Genomic DNA, 16,819 nt, shown 5'->3' with positions numbered 1-16,819 from the left:
GTAGATTGGACAATACAGAGAGAGACAGATGGAGCTGGAGAATGGGACAGAGCTGAAGAGTATAGGGAAAGAGGGAGGGAATGATCAGTTTCCATACAGAGAGGGGGCAGGGCTGGAGAGTGGGGTACAGCTAGAGAGTACAGGGAGGGAAAGGGCAGAGCTCAATTTGTGTATAGGCAATTCAGGTGCAAAGCAACTTTGCTCTTTATTACAGTTAGAAAAAATTATGCTTTTTGTTTGATCTGAAATATTTGTAGTTTTAGCAGCCTATTTGATGTATTTGTTTATTTATTTTATGGAGTTCAAAAGGGCATGGGATAAATACAGATGATCTCTAGTAGCTAAAGGATGAAAATGAAGAAATGGGGTAATATATGATAACTATAGGATGTTTGTAGAAGTCATTATTGGAATAGTAAGGGATATTGCAGGGCAAGTTTGAGGTTCACTGGAAAAGCTATATGTAGACTTACTAGAAGAATACTATGGTAGTAGTGCTCAAACCAGTCGTGTTTTCAAGATATCCCTAATGAAGATGGATGAGACATATTTGCATACATTACATCCAATGTATGCAAATATATCTGACTGATTGGAAAGAGAGGGCCTCTGCGAACCAATTAGAGCACCACTTTACTAGGGCATGTTAGAGGTACTGAAGCAGATCAGGATTGAGGTGCATTGGCAAAGGAATGTGCAGGGCCTCCATACTGGAATAAGAAGCAGTACCTTACAGGGTAGGGGTGTGTCAGCACAGGGTGTGCGTGAGATCCCAATGCTGGAACAGCAGCAGCACTGGTGCTACAACTTCTAACAGCGCTACATTTATCTGGTATGCACTAAACAAATCATAATAATAATTATTGTTAAGACTACTGCAACTCACTGTGTATAGGTCTTCCACAAAATCTTTAAAATGTCCACAGTTAAGCATGGGTGTTACCTGACTGCAGCTCAGAGACCACATTACCCCAATCCTCCTGAATCAATACTGCCTTCCAGTCCACTATCAGGCTCAGTTCATTGTGTGTTTGTATAGTGCTGCATATGTTGTGTAGTGCTATAAAAATGCTAAGTTCATAGCCCTTTGCATTGCCTTTAAGTCACAGGGAGGGCAATTTTATAACGGTGCATTATCGGTTAAATTCTGATTGTATCTTTTATCTGAAGGATCACCTTATAAACCCTCCTGCACATTAAGATCTGAAAGAGAGGCATTCCTACAGCTTTCTTGCTCCTGAAGACTTCAGACTGAATAAAATCTGTAAGTGCTTTCTCCTTTTATATCGCTAGACTCTGAAACTCCCTCCCAACTCAGATCAGACCAGCCATTAATATCATGACACTAGCTGCACTGTCCTGCCCTTCCGCAGCTGCTGTGTCTCTCTTCCAGCCAGCATAGACTGAGCTAGGTAACACAGTCATTTGCTGTATCCACACAGTCCTTGTTGTCCTGTGCCAGTGATTCCCTGCCATGCCTCCTTAGGTCCCCACATGTGGCCTCTGTCATAGCCACATGGGCATGCTCGCCAGCGGGCATGCACACATGCATACTGCTGGTCCTGACAGACAGATGCCACTTGTAATGATCTAAGTGCATTGTGTGTGTGTCACCATCTCTTTCTCTCTCTATATATATGTACATATATATATATATATATATATATACTCTGACTAGTGACTGTTATTTGAAGAGGATGCAAGAAATCCCAAGTGAGCTATCCCACTGAAGACTCTTTGTTTAGCAACAAATGAAAGTAGAGCAAGCAAAAGGCTTATAAAGAAGATAGCTGATCATTGCATGGTCAATTAGAGAACAGGTAAGACATTTTGAGGCAGTCATTACACTAATGATGCAGTGTTCAGTGAACAGACAAAACATAGTTTACGATTCCCTTCTTATTTCTTCATCTAACATTTTATTGAGTTTCTTGGAAGATTTGTTCACTTATAAAATGAACTGTGTATTTTGTTAGCTTGCCTTGATAACAAAATTGCTATGGGATAATATCTATGAACAGGTTTGAATGGAATTCTGTACTACTATGAATTATTTTGAGCATAACTGTCTACTATTCTGATATGTTGCAGCTATTATGACATAGGATATTCAAGACATTTGTTTTTTAGCTTTTTTGGGATATTTCTCAATCTGCTATATTAGATAAAAAATAATTAAATAGAATAAATAGAAAAAGTATCTTATAAATTGTATAGTAATTTTAAATACAGTTTACTGTTTTTTCATTAATAAAGATAGTATGTTATACACACATTTATATTTTTTTGTGTAGAAATTTAGCATCAACATTAGTGTTCATATTGGGGCCGATTTAAAATGTTACGCGCACAGGGTACATTTGTGCGTGCTACCCGGCGCGCACAAATGTACACCCGATTTTATAACATGTGCACGCTGCTGCGGGCATGTTATAAAATCCGGGGTTGGCGCATGCAAGGGGATGCACACTTGTGCACCTTGCGCTCGCCGAGCCCAAAGAGAGCCCCAATGGCTTTCCCCGTTCCCTCCGAGGCCGCTCCGAAATCGGAGCGGCCTCGGAGGGAACTTTCAACCGCTCCCCCCCACCTTACCCTCCCTTCCCCTATCTAACCCACCCCCCAGTCCTAACTAGATCCCCCCTACCTTTGTTGCAGAAGTTACGCCTGCCCAAGGCAGGCGTAACTTGTGCGCACCAGCCAGCTGCCAGTGCGCCATCCCCTGGCACAAACCGCTGTGAAGGAGGACTTGGAACTGCCCCCAGACCGCCGCCATGCCCCCGGCCCTGCCCCCGGACTGCCGCCCCAATCTCGGCCCCGCCCCCGGACCACCCATTTTTGAAAGCCCTGGGACATACACGCGTCCCGGGGCTTGCGTGCGCCGCCGAGCCTATGCAAAATAGGCTCGGCGCGCACAGGGGTAGGTTTTCGGGGGTTATGCGAGTATATTACGCGTGTAACCCTTTGAAAATCTACCCCATTATGTTTATATAGTCAGAATGTATTATTGAACACTTGAATGGATAGTTTTTGCCCACCTATTTTTCTTGTAACTATATAGATAGATATGTATATATATAAATATATATATATATATATATATATATCCACAAGCTTACCCATCTTAAATCAGCAACTCCTGCCTCCTTCTCATCTCTGTATCTGCATGACAGAACCTCAAACGTGTGTTCATGGACATTCTAGGAAACTAAGAGCAGTATCTCATATCTTGGTCCCAGGATCCTCTGATCAACTTTGCACTATGATGCTTTCAGCTCTTTTATCCTATTTTGGCCTCTGAGTCTATTGTTTCACTATTTGTTTTTGTATCCCCTGACTCTATTGTTTTACTCTTGATGTTCAGCTTTATATTGGTGTCAATTCATTTTCTGTATCCTGCCCCAAATATTTAACCCTCAGGGTCGGCGCATCCATTCGGTGGGACTAGGTGTCACCTAAGGCGGCATCAGTGGGCAGGGCACCGCCAGGTTATGCAAGAGGGCAATGTTCAAAATGTGAAGAGGGGCAGCAGTCATCAGAGAGTGTTCACTAGGTTCGTCTGACACGGTGTGTGTGAGAGAGAGAGAGTGAGAGATCACTGTAGAGGGTTACCATAATGTTAGGATTTGTGAGTATGTGGGCCCTTGGGTTGAGGTGAGAGATGGTACCACCCACGGGGCGGAGCCCAGTGAGCCTCACCTTCGGGAGGCAAGGTCTCAGCTAAGAGTTGTGCAGAGCAACAGGTGCTGGAGAGGAGAGGGCAGTAGAGCTAGAGATGGTGACCCCAAGGGGTGGAGCCAAAGGGCGTCAGTACAGGGAGCTGACGTCAGTTCTAGCTAGAATGTCCTTAGAGTCTTTATTGAAGAAGCAGAGTGACATTGCCCGTGGAGGGGGGAGAGAAGCAGAAAGTCACACAGATGTTCAGGAGTCGCAGGTCTGTGCAGTGGGGTATACCCATGGAGGAGTCCTCTGTAGAGATGAGCGGTGATGGTCCGTAGAGTGGGGTAAACCGGTGAAGGATCCTCAATAGCGTTGGCATGGCGATGGTCCGCAGAGCAGGGTACACTGATGAGGGTCCTCAGTAGTGTTGGTACGGCAATGGTCTGCAGAGCGGAGTACACCGATGAGGGTCCTCAGTAGCGTTGGTTCGGCAATGGTCTGCAGAGCGGAGTACACCGATGAGGGTCCTCAGTAGCGTTGGTTCGGCAATGGTCCGCAGTGCAGAGTACTCACGGTAGCAGAGCGAGAGTTCCAGAGGAAGCCCTGGGGAATAGGGCAAGTAGCAATCCAAGAAACAAGACCCTCCGAGGAGCGGATAGCCAGAGACAGGATAGGGCCCTCGAGGAGCGGGTACCCAGAACGTCTCTAGTCAAGGAAGCAGGAACTGGAACACAGGTCCGAACAGAGCGGATTCAGCAATGAGGGACAGAGCGGTCCGAACAGAGCGGATTCAGCAATGAGGGAACTCGTTGCCAAGTCGTAGGCAGGCAGGGCCAGATGGCTTAAATGTCCAAGAGTATTGATGTCATCCAGGGGGGGGGGACGTCCCTGAGGTTCCTGCCGTGATGTGAATAAGACTGGCCCAAGGGCGTGCGCGTGCACCTAGGGAACTCCCATGGCAAGATGGTGGTCGGCAGCGTCCACGCCGTGCGGGAGGGCCCGAGAACTAGGGCGTGCAGGCCGGTGATAGCTGGCGGAGGCCGCCGGTCTCCCTAGAGGAGTCGATGCAGGAAGGCATAAGGTGAGCAAGAGCGGTCGCAGCCATCTGCGACCGACAGGCGTAACACATAACTCTATATATTTGCCACTGTCAGGTGCGCACATTCAACTCAGGGTGAGTTGGAGGGGTGGTGTTACATTGGTCTGCCTATGCACAGACCCTTGCACTAGCCCTGTTAACCCTACTGATGTAACTTTATCCCAGGACCCTCTGAGTAACCTTGCACTAAGATGATCTCATCTCCTTCTTCCTGTTGTTTTGGCCCTTGACCCTTCTGTTTTTCTATTTGTTTTGAAACCCCTGATGTTCTCTCTCAAATATTTAAGCTTATTGATGTAGGACTACTGTTACACGATCTATATCTGTAACTTAATCCAATCCCTATTGATGTATGGCTTCTTTTCAGTACATTTTGTAATTTTGTACCTCGCTTTGAGTATTCTGATATAGAGCAAGTAACAAATCCTTATATTAACTACTTAAATAATAATTGAAGTGTAATAACTGACAAGCTGTCTATACTGAATTTTTACAGTATTTGTCTATTACTGGTTTTAATCATAGTTAATAGTCCCTGAGTATGCAAATTCCAAAAAAATGTAAAAAAAAAAAACAAACAAAGTAAAGAGGTGTTATTAAAAAATAATTGTAATGACTTTTAATGTAGCTGGGAGCTTAGGTAGAGTACAATGCTAGCATTATTCTGGAGAGTGATGTGATAGAATCATATAAAGCGTGCCGTGTACATTGCACCAGTTAGGAGTCTGATTGCACCATTTGGGCAGGGACGCTTTTATATAATGCTCAATGGAGAAAAATGTTATGAATGAGAGTCAATAAAAAAGGTGAATTTAAATATAGCAATAAAATAGCTTAAATTTACTGTATTTATTGATGCCTCCTTGTAATAAGCACATTGCAGTGACTTTATATACTAGAGCAAATATTAACCAAATTAAATATTTTATTTTCTCATCTTTCTTTTGATACATATTTAACTATATACAGTATAAATATATATATATTTATATAGAGAGACAGAGAGAGAAAGATCCCATAAGCTCATTAGTATAACAATACTTAAGTGTATCCCCAGCAAAGGAATAATGTAGTACATTCCAGTACACCTCTGGGGTAGGTGTGCACATGAGATCCTTCAGTAGAGGAAGAAAGCATTAAAGGGAATCATTGGAAGAGTTGGCTACAAGATGTAGTTAAGAACATAAGAAAATGCCATACTGGGTCAGACCAAGGGTCCATCAAGCCCAGCATCCTGTTTCCAACAGAGGCCAAACCAGGCCACAAGAACCCAAACACTAAGTAGATCCCATGCTACTGATGCAATTAATAGCAGTGACTATTCCCTAAGTCACCTTGATTAATAGCAGTTAATGGACTTCTCCTCCAAGAACTTATCCAAACCTTTTTTGAACCCAGCTACACTAACTGCACTAACCACATCCTCTGGCAACAAATTCCAGAGCTTTATTGTGCGTTGAGTGAAAAAGAATTTTCTCCGAGAAGAGTAAGAGCTCTTTACTCCAGAAAGGAAGGGAAAGAAGGCTTTTCAACACCCCCTTACTGTGTGAGAAGGAGACAATATTTCATAGCTTTTACCTGATCTGGGGTAACAAGGAGAGCGAGAGCCACAGAGGCCCCTGGCTGATGAGAACTCCAGGATACCATTCTTTGAGAACAGAGATCCAGGAATGTCCTGTAATGATGATGTGCTGGGAGAAAGGAGAAAATCCCAGAGTGATCTATGGATGATGAGGGACTGGTCATGTTCTTTTGTAACTGAGTGGATTGGAGTGAAGTCAAAATTGCCTCACACTACAAAATTACTTGTTCAGCTATCTGGAGTCTGACGAGGAATTCGAAACTGAGGCAGGTGTTGCCGGTCTTCATTCTGGCAATTTTGCTCAACAATGGTTATGACTTGAGAAGTAAGGAGTTTATCCAGTCAATAGTTCATTGGATCAACTGCAAATAGTCTGTAAACAGGTCATTTTCAGCAGCACAGCTAGGGCAAATGTACCCGCAGACTTTAGGATGAACCTTCCAAGCAGACTCGCAGACTCGAGGGCATAAAATCTGTTTGGAAAATTCCAAGGCATGCACGGCACCAGTGCCACCGTACACGCACACATTGACACTTTCCAAGCAGCTGTGTGAATGTGTGTGCATGTAGATTTGCACACGAACTTTCAAAAATCAAAAGTGCATGCACAAATGGTTTCTCCACTCCACTTCTGCACCCCCCACCCTCTGGAATGCCTCTTGGTCGTGCACATAAAGGGCATCCACCATATCAACGTATGCAGGTATTTGTACACCCACTGAGCTCTTGATTGATTTTCAAAACTCCAATCACACGCATAAAACAGGATTTTATGCACATAAGTCATTTTGAAAATCAAGCCCGAAATGATTTTTTTTCTCCTGATCACTAGGGCAAAGAGTTAGTTTTTTGGAACAAATGATGTATTGCTGAGAAGGAGCAAGGCAAATAGTGAAGTGCCCCAGAGATCTGTACTGGGACCAGTGTTGTTTTTAACTTATTTGTTAATGATCTGGAGAAGGGAGCAATGAGTGAGGTGATATATGATATATGAAGAAAGGCTAAACAGTTTAGGTCTCTTCAGGTTGGAGAGTAAACTACTGACAGGGACTGTAGTAATAGAAGTGGTATTGGAATAAGTTAAAACAGAATGTTTATTAATCCCTTCAAATAGTACTAGAACTAGGCAAAGTGCCAATAAATTAACTGGCAGCAGATTTAAAATATATTATGTAGGTATTTTTTTTTCAGTCAATGTACAACTAGGCTGTGGCATTTGTTGCCAGAGAATGTGGTCAAAGTCAATAGTAAAGTTGGGTTTAAAAAAAGGTTTCAAATAATTTCTAGAGAATAAGTTCATCAAAGTAATTGGCCAAATAAACATGGAGATCTCCACCTCTTATGTGTGGGAGCAGGCAACATGGGATGGATCCATAAGCTGCTGTGATGGTAATAAATAAGCAATCGTCACTTGTTATATATTTAGGGGTAGATTTTAAAAGGAGCGTGCGCGGCGTACATGGGCACACGCTACCCGGCGCACACACATGTATGCCCGATTTTATAACTTGCACGTGCAGGCGCACGCAAGTTATAAAATCAGGGGTCGGCACGCACAAGGGGGTGCACAATTGTGCACCTTGCGAACACCAAGCCCGCTCCAAGCCACGCTGCCTTCCCCCGTTCCCTACCCCCCCCACCCCACCTTCCCTTCCCTTCCCCTACCTCCCCCGCCATTTCCCCCCGCCCTTTTCCTTTTTTCATTGTTGTTTCAAAACTTACTTCAGCCCTGGGACTGAAGTAAGTTGTGCGCGCTGGCCAATTGCCGGCGCCTGATCCCCAGCACAGCAGCAAATATGACCACTGTGCCGGGAGCCTGACCCCGCCCCTGCCCTGTCTACACCCCCACCCCCGGACTGTCCCTTTAGTAAAGCCCCGGGACTTACACGCATCCCAGGGCTTTAGGCCTGGCGCACGTAAGGCCGGTTACGTGTGTAAATCCTTTGGATTTACGTGCGTACACTTTTGAAAATCCGGCCCTTAATGTTTGGGTTCTTGCCAGGTACTTGTGACTTGGATTGGCCACTGTTGGAAACAGGGCACTGGGCTTGATGGACCCTTGGTCTGACCCAGTATGGCATTTCTTATGTTCTTATGGTATTGATCTCTCCTTTTTAATCTTACAGATACTTCCCAGAGGCCAAGATTGGAGAGATATAACGCTCGGCTTGAAAGACCATTAGTCTGACTCAAAATGGCGCTTCTTATGTTCTTATGTCAGGTTTGGCTAGTACCTAAATGGGGAACCACCAGAATGCTGCAGGTTGCAGAACGCAATGGCAAATCTCTGGAGCAAGGATGTACATTCATTTGACATGACATTGTCCATGTCGTATTTTGTTGTTTCCAAAATGAAACGATAGAAACAAAACTCAAAATTTTATGCGGTTTTTCTTCTATCGTTTTAGTGTGCATTCTTTCTGAAATGTAAACCCTCCCCCCAAAAAACCAGGAAAACAGTAATGAAAACAAAAATTGATCCACAAATGACGATACGAAATTACATTTTCTGGCCTGCACATCCCTACTCTGCAGTATTCTGCCAAGAAATAGTCACAGGTCCCATGGTGGGGTTGTGATTGCCTAAACCCAACACCTAGAGTCAGGTAGGAAGTGGATTGGAAAGCAACAACAACAAGCAATAGTGCATTTAATAATCTTTTGTGATAGTAATCATGGGGTCCATGTTCAGTTGCGGAACGCAGGGCCGGCGCAACCGTTAGGTGGGAACAGGTGGCTGTCTAGGACGGCGTCAGTGGATGAGGCACTGCCGCAGTATGCAAGGGCAGTCATTTTCAAAATGTGAAAGAAGGGGGCGATAGCAGTCACAGAGCACTTGCTAGGTTAGACAAAGAAGCGTCTTTGTCTAACCTAGCAAGCGTCTATATATATCATCGTCAGAAGGCACATTCAACTCAGGGTGAGTTTGGGGGGGGGGGGGGGGGGGTTACATTGGTCTACCTAGGGCACTACGGACCCTTGTACTGGCCCTAGCAGAGCGGCTAGTTAAGTTAGTCGGATATAACTATATCAGGCTAACTTTAGGACAGCCCTATACCGTGATCAGAGTCAGCCGCATAGATTAAGCAGCTCTGAGTTAACCACATAACTCATGCAGCCAACTCTGCCCCCTCCCCCAAAATGCCTCCCGCCTGACCCCAAATTATGCGGCTAAATGTAGCCGCATACCGCTTCAGATATCACCGCTTTGCCATTTAGATGCATCATTTTTCAGTAATTCATCTACATGGCTTCTGAATATTGGCCTCCACATTTATTATTTGCATACTTCCACCAGTGGTTACTGTGCCGGCTACAGTGCCCCTACATGTTGCCACTTAATTTTGAGCAGAAGGAAGTTGCAACATTTGCTTGAGATCACTCAGTGAGCCACACAGGGTGGGGGGGGGGGGAGGGGAATAATAGAACTGGAGTTTCTAGGTTTGCAGTTCTGCCCTCTTTCCCCTATGCCACATTGCCCACTCTAATTGTAGTACATGTGAGGCCCATCTTTCTCTGTATTTAAAATATTCTTGCACTTTCCCAGACTTTCAGATCTTAAAAATAAAATGCAATGGATCTATGTGTCATAAAATCAGCCTCCCTAATACATGGGAAGGTGAAAGAGAGGTGATTTGCTGCAGTTACTAATAAGATCCACCTTCAGGCATTCAACTGCCTTTATTCCAGTTCCCTTAAAACGTGGTGGCAAATCTCGTCGGCTGAAAGCTCCGTTGGGTCCATTCTTAGAAAACCACACCAGACAAGCAGAGCCCTAAGCTAGAAGTTGTGTGCATCAGTGCCAGCCAAACAGCAAGTTACTAGCAACTCCTTGGCAAGCCCTTGCAGAAACCGAGCTGAGATGGGCCGGCCAGGTTAGACACGTGGAAAAATACCTCCTCTGCTGTTGCACTTCCCTCTGTGTTGGAATGGAAATAACCTCACATTATAAAAAAAAAAAATGATTGTCTGCATTTCTGGCAGCAGGCGAGCTCAGCTCCGAGGGCAGGGAGGGAAGGATCCACAGGGCAGGGAGGGGAATGACTTGGAGGGAAAAACAGTCATCAATAGCAGCACAAGCTCTATAGAGAGAACATATGTATTAATGTCTCTTTCATACCCCCCTCGCTCAGCCCCACCCCCTGAAATGTGCTGGCACAAATAAAGGCGGCTGGCTGGACTAGGGCAGAATGAATTATGCTTTCAATATGCTTTAATAAGCAATGAAAGCATAACATAATGTGTTACTGACTCTTATTCACCGAGCAGAAGGATTCAAGAAGAAATTCCTGGGTCGTAAAGTTGGCCAAAACGCATAAAGAAAAGGAGAAGACGGCGACCGCCTCATCTTACCAGTCCGTCACACGTGCTGATGGCCACGGTAGCTCCTGGCATGCCGGTGATGTTCCCGGTGAACAGGCACTCCCTGCGGATCGGCTGCCGGAAGAGTTCTCGGAAATCCTCCTGCCACTCGGCTGAGGCTCCGGGGGCCACCAACCGCCCATTGGGCCTCAGAGACAGGTGCACCTCCGTCCCAAAAATTGTGACATTGAAGTACCGGCGCTGTTCGTCAGCACGGGCCGCCGTCACATCAGGGGCACTGCGGGCCACTCTCTGCCCTGGGTGCTGTGAGGTCAGCGCGCCCCCGCCGGGTCCCGCTGCAGAGAGCACGTGAGAACGATACCGTCCCTGGTGATCTGTACGGAAGGGGACAGTCACACCGTATTCACTTAGCTTCCCAGAGAGGCGCTCTATTGGAAGGAAACAAACACATATGAGAGCTTTTTTGCAGACTTGCAGGAAATGGTCTTTTTTAACAGTTTGCAGGCACTAACGTTCATCTGTGAATATTGTATTTAAAAAAATGTGCCCAAGTGCCTAGGGTTATACAATTTTGACACACAGGAAACCCTCCACACACACACACACACACACACACCCACCCTGCTTACAGTTTTCATTTTCTTGATCTGTCGATATATCTGATCCTTCCACACTGAGACAATCAATGGTGGAGACCTCTTATAATCACGCTTATGGGGAAATACACTGGAAGATTGTCCTTATGTCTGAAATAGCTTTCACAGAGAGGAGCATGTTTGGAATTTCAAAATAAGCATATGGGCACAGAGTTCTCTTATAGCAAGGATTATTTCTATAGCAAGGAACATGGAATGATGAAAGGATCATCTTATAAACGAAAATGGTGCTATAACAAGAATCCTGTTGTAAGAGGCATTTATTTGCAGTGGACTTTCACTACCTGAATGTCCAGTGCTCATCCTGAGCAGAAAGAATTAACTGTTCCATTTGTCAGTAACTTTAAAAAAAAACATTTTTTTTTAAAAATGTGTTTCATTAACTGTGCAAATTTCTATGAGTCTGAGTGAGTTCTTCTATTTTTCATCACTGCGTGTGAAAAGGATGTGTATTATGTGTTGTTGCCTTTCACTGATTGTGCTTGGCACTGATCCTGCATAATTCTTGAAAATTCACTAAAAGATTTTAAAGGAACAGGTGAAAAATGAAAGCAGCGACAATCTTTCACAGGTGAGCTGCAATGGGATGTGCAGAAACCAAAAGCCTTTTCCCTGACATGTTGTCAGTCTGCTGCTGCAAGTTTCCAGTCATGGCCATACCTGTCAAAGCAAGCACGTCGGGATATACAATATATATAGATACACCAGAGCTCATAAAAAAAAACCAAAAAAAAATAGTAAGCTGCCAGACTGGCAAAGAAAAGAGGAAAGAAATATAACTCTATAACTTCCTGTCAGGAATAGCAAAGCAGTGCCTGTAAACTACAGCAGTCATTGTCAGGCGCTTCACGCCCACAGGGAAAGTCAAAATAAAGTTGCAAGTAACTCCAGATTTTTTTCCTGTATTATTAACATTTCATCTTTTGTGACTGGCCAGCTACTTCAAAGAGCATTGCATTCCGGTACAATAGAGATTTCTCTGTCCCTAGAGGGCTTTAAGTATGTACCTGAGGCAGCCGAGGGTTAAGTGACTTGCTCAAGGTCACCAGGAATGGGGGTTGGATTTGAATCCTGTTTCTCAGCCTGCTCCTTGAGTCAGCAAGCTACTTCTCCACTCCAGGAAATTAATCTATGCATTCTCATGCCAACTGAAATCCTCTCCTGTTTCACCTTGGAAAGAAATCCAGAACAAGTGTCTCCAAAAGGGCTGAAATGTTTGAAGTCAGGTCACTTGGGAGGAACATCAGGATACTGTGCACCCTCTCTGTCCCATCTTCAGAAAGTAATTGGAGATTATTTTTTTTAATGCAGTTGTGTGTACAGCAGTAAAAGAAATATCTCAGTGCTTGCCAGAAGAGATGTATAGCTTCCTTTTAATTTGAACAATAATTAAAGGCAAAACTCTGCATGGATAATATAAAATTCTGCACAAATCTGAAGAATATGATGGAGGTATTCTTGACATTTATATATATACAGAGAGAGGGAGGGGTGTGTGTGTGTGCTCTCTCTTTCACTGTATATTGTGCAAGTGTGTATACATACATATACTCTAAATGGTATTATATGGAAGCATATAATATATAGATGGTACAGTACAGGACAAAACACATACACATATGCAAACTGTCTCTCAGTTACCTCCCAGTTAAAACTCCTCTACACCACAACCCTAAATGCAGCTCTTCTGGATATGTGTTTCCCCCCTAAACTTCACGTTTCTCTTTTTTTTACTTCCTTCATAGATACTACCACTAGCACCGACCAAAACGCCTGGCAGACCTTTAAAAGTTTTCAGTCACTAGTAATGTTAAATCAGCTCCTTCAGCCCATACCTTCCGTCCCAGCTGCAGCTGCCGGCCAGTGGCTGCGCGTTAAGAAGCAAGAGACCACTCCATACATGAAGAGAAAATCCATTGGGTGCTGAGGGCAAAAAAAAAAAAAAAAAAGGCTTGTGCTGCACACAGTACTCGTCCTGATCAAGTAACAAGAAAACCCGTTAGATATCCAGGAGGAGGGGAGGAACAAATTCTCCCTTTCCCCTTGCTGCTTCCTCCTGCTTTGCTCCCGGTTAGCTGTGTGATTGGAGGGAGATGAAATCTTTCAGGGGCTGAGTGAAGGGAGCCAGGCGTTTGACAATCTGCTCTCCTACCGCTGCTCCTGCTGGAGTGCTGCAGACTGACAGAGCAAGAGAGGCTCAAACTCCGGGGGAGAGAGAGAGAGGCTGAGACTGACTTTGATGTCGGCTTTTTGGCCCCAGTGAACTGTGCTGAACCAGGCAAACCTCAAGTATATAGGGAGAGAGTAAGGAGAAGAGGGTGGAGACAGGGATACAGAGAGAGAGAAGGATGGAGGGGAGGTACCTAGGTCATCGCTAAAAACTTTAGCTCTGAGTTGTGGGGGTGGGGAGGGATGTAGATAGTGATATGTGAATGACTTTCACTGCATGCAGATACACTAAGCACTGAGTTGAGGCATTGTGCTTTACCTAGGATGGCCAGTCACCTAACTACTTTTTGAGATTCTCAAGAGTTCTTAAGAACATAGCTGCAACATAGAAAACTGCACTCAACTTCCAAATGCAGACCTCGCCACAGCTTTGTGGGCTATCCTATGCCTGCTCTAAACGTGAGATTCTTTTTAACTAAACTTATCCGTGGGCCCCTGAGCATTTATGTGGCCAGGGCCCAGAGTGGCTCTCGATATGTTTCCAATTTTTAAAAAATCTCTCCTATAGTGCAGGCACAGGATAAAGAACAAAGCTATGAAACATGAGATCTCTTTGGTTCTCAAGTTCAGCTCACTTCTCTCCCACACTTTCAGGCCAGTACAGTATGGTGCACTCGGCCGAGCACACCATTTACCCTTTATACTGTAAGGGGTAATAAGCGGCAAAAATGTGCAGCCAACCCCCTAAAAACTAATAGCACTCATCACATGCACATGCATGTGGATGAGGCTAATAATTAGTTGCCCGGGATATTGAAAGTAAAATGTGCGCCCAAGGGCAGGCATTAAATTCTGAGCAACCCGGAAAAGTGTACAGAAAAGCAGAAAATACTGCTTTTCTGTACACCCTCCAACTTAATATCCTAGCAATATTAAGTTGGAGGAACCAAAAATTAAAAAAAAAAATAATTTTTTAATCGGCCCACCAGTTTGCAGGTTAGAAAAATGGACGCTCAATTTTACTGGCATCTATTTTCCTAACCTGTGGCTGTCTGTGTATTTGGAAACCGACGCCAGTAAAATAGAGTGCCAATTGTTGGGACCCACTGACAGCCACCTCTTCGTTAATAAGGAGGTGCTAGAGACACACTTATGTCCCTGGCGCCTCCTTATTAGCAAGACCCCTTATTTAAATAAAGAATCGCACACCCAGGAGAGGTGGTTGGGCGTGCGTTGGGAGAGCGGGTGCTCAACACAGAGCGGGCGCTCTCCCGCAATTCTTACTTTATCGGCCTGAGTGTTACCATAAGGAAGTCCCTTGACCTTAATTATATCATACCCACTTCCCCTATCAGCCCCCTGTTGTTCTTACTCTGTTCTCACTTGGATTTTGAAGCTTTTAGGCTCCCAAGGCTCAGAGTGGCATGCAACTCTCCAGGACCTTCAGCAGGGCCAGTGGAAGCACTAGGCAAACAAGGCAGCTGCCTAGAGTGCCTCAGGTTTAAGGGTGGCAGCCTTGTGCTTTCACCGGCCCTACTCATATGTAGAAGCAGCACTCTGACTTTTTCCAGTGGACAGACCACAATGATTGGGCATCCTTCTTCCCAAGCATAGGGGTTGGAAGAGGAAGTGTGCCATAGGCCCATGCAAGCAGGAAAACGCCCAATTGTGCTGCTGGAAGGAGCAAGAAGTATTGGCCCCACAGGCAACAAAGCGCTATCAGCTTGGCCCACACAGCTCGTGGTGCAAGAGCAGTGTTGGCACTCGACAGGCCCACACAGAGAGAAGCAGGATGTGTGGCCAGTACTGTGCAGTCTTATGGAGGAGAAGAAATAGCGACTGGGCCCACAGGGCCTCATAGAGGAGAAGGACCAGCAGGCAAGCCTGCATGGTGGAAGAGAGGAACAGGAACAGTGGCCAAGCCCATGCAGCCTTACAGTGGGGAAGGAACAGCTACAATACCCCATGGCTGAAGAGAGGAGCAAGCATAGCTGTGGAAGAGAGAGCAGCATCCGCCCCACCAAAGGCAGAGAGAGGAGATATCCCGATATCGCAGGGGCCCAAGACATAGTCTGGTGATGCTTGCACTTCCTGAGAGAGGGAGAGAGAGAATGAGAGTATTTTATGTATGTGTGTGTGCAAGTGAGAGAGCAAGACTGTATGTGAGAGAGAAAGAGAGTGCGCGCATGTGTGTGTCTATATGTATGAGTGTGAGAGAACATGTGGAGAGAGTGCGTATGTGTGAGAGTGCATGTATATATATAGTAACATATTAACATAGTAATGACAACAGAAAAAGACCAAATGGACCATCTAGTCTGTTGTGCAGGAGGTGGACCCTTGGGCTGAGGTGGGGTTGACGCTACCTGTAGGAGACATCCTACGGGTCCCCACTGTCGGCAGGTGGAGTGGGCTGACTGACGGAGGCCAGCTGGAGCTTCACTAATACCAGCCCTCGTTCCCCGCGGGTTGAGCCGCGGCTGGCACATGCAACATAGTCTGCCCAGCAAGTTTCTATTAAGGGTAGTACCTGCCGCTCCATGCTGGTTACCCCCAAGGCTTATGTTAAGAGTAGGAAAATTTACAATCAAAACTAAGCAACTTCCAAACCCATAACAAAATTACTGCTAACAACATTTTTACAGGGTGAGCAGCCTTGATAATTCAGACAATGCTGCTTGAACGTGCTTTGCTTTTGAACTTGGCCATAGAAGCAGTCCTGCACTTTTTCCCTAATGTATGAGTACCAGTACCCCAGCAGGTAAAACGTCAGGGCCCAGCACTGGCTTTCATCTGAACCCAATTCCTCTTTTGAAGTGGAGAGCAATTTTGTAATTGTGTCAAAATCATTAAAACTAATTGGTTAAGGGTAATAATCCCCATGCCTTCTGTTAGGAGTAGTAACTGCTGCTCCATGCAGGTTACTCCCATGCACCCTTTTCTTCATTTCCATGCTCTAGTCTAAGGATCCTTAGGGCCAGATTTTCTAACCTACGCACGGGCGTAGACATGTGTGTCCAACCCTGCGCGCACAAATCTACGCCTGATTTTATAACATGCGCGCGCATGTTATAAAATCCAGGGTTGGCGCGCGCAAGGGGGTGCACACTTGTGCACCTTGCGCGCGCCAAGCCCTAGGGGAGCCCCGATGGCTTTTCCCACCCCCCCAGCCCTACCTAAATCCCCCCTTTTATTATTTAAGTTGCGCTTGCCTCCGGGCAGGCATAGATTGCGCACGCTGGCCGAGTGCCGGGGCGTGATTCCCCAGCCTAGGAGGCCTTCGGAGGCCTCTGGCCATGCCCCTGCCCCACCCCGGACTACCCCCGCCCCTTT

General features: G+C 45.4%; 1 protein-coding gene across 2 annotated transcripts in view; it reads right to left on the bottom strand.

The window, feature by feature from the left end:
• Positions 1-13,247, bottom strand: part of ADAMTS14 (ADAM metallopeptidase with thrombospondin type 1 motif 14) — a 314,376-nt gene extending 301,129 nt beyond the window's left edge. For both annotated transcript variants that reach the window (XM_029609051.1, XM_029609052.1), the window contains exons 1-2: positions 13,153-13,247; positions 10,692-11,089 (exon numbers count right to left, since the gene is read on the bottom strand). In XM_029609051.1, the coding sequence (XP_029464911.1) occupies positions 10,692-11,089; positions 13,153-13,234 (480 nt within the window). In that variant the 5' untranslated portion in view covers positions 13,235-13,247. The remainder of the gene's footprint in view (positions 1-10,691; positions 11,090-13,152) is intronic.
• Positions 13,248-16,819: the final 3,572 nt, after the last annotated feature.

This window comes from Rhinatrema bivittatum, chromosome 7 (assembly GCF_901001135.1).
Source record: "Rhinatrema bivittatum chromosome 7, aRhiBiv1.1, whole genome shotgun sequence".
In the NCBI taxonomy this organism is placed as follows: domain Eukaryota; kingdom Metazoa; phylum Chordata; class Amphibia; order Gymnophiona; family Rhinatrematidae; genus Rhinatrema; species Rhinatrema bivittatum.
The sequence above is the reverse complement of the archived record's forward strand: the minus strand, read 5'-3'. Positions and strand labels throughout refer to the sequence as shown.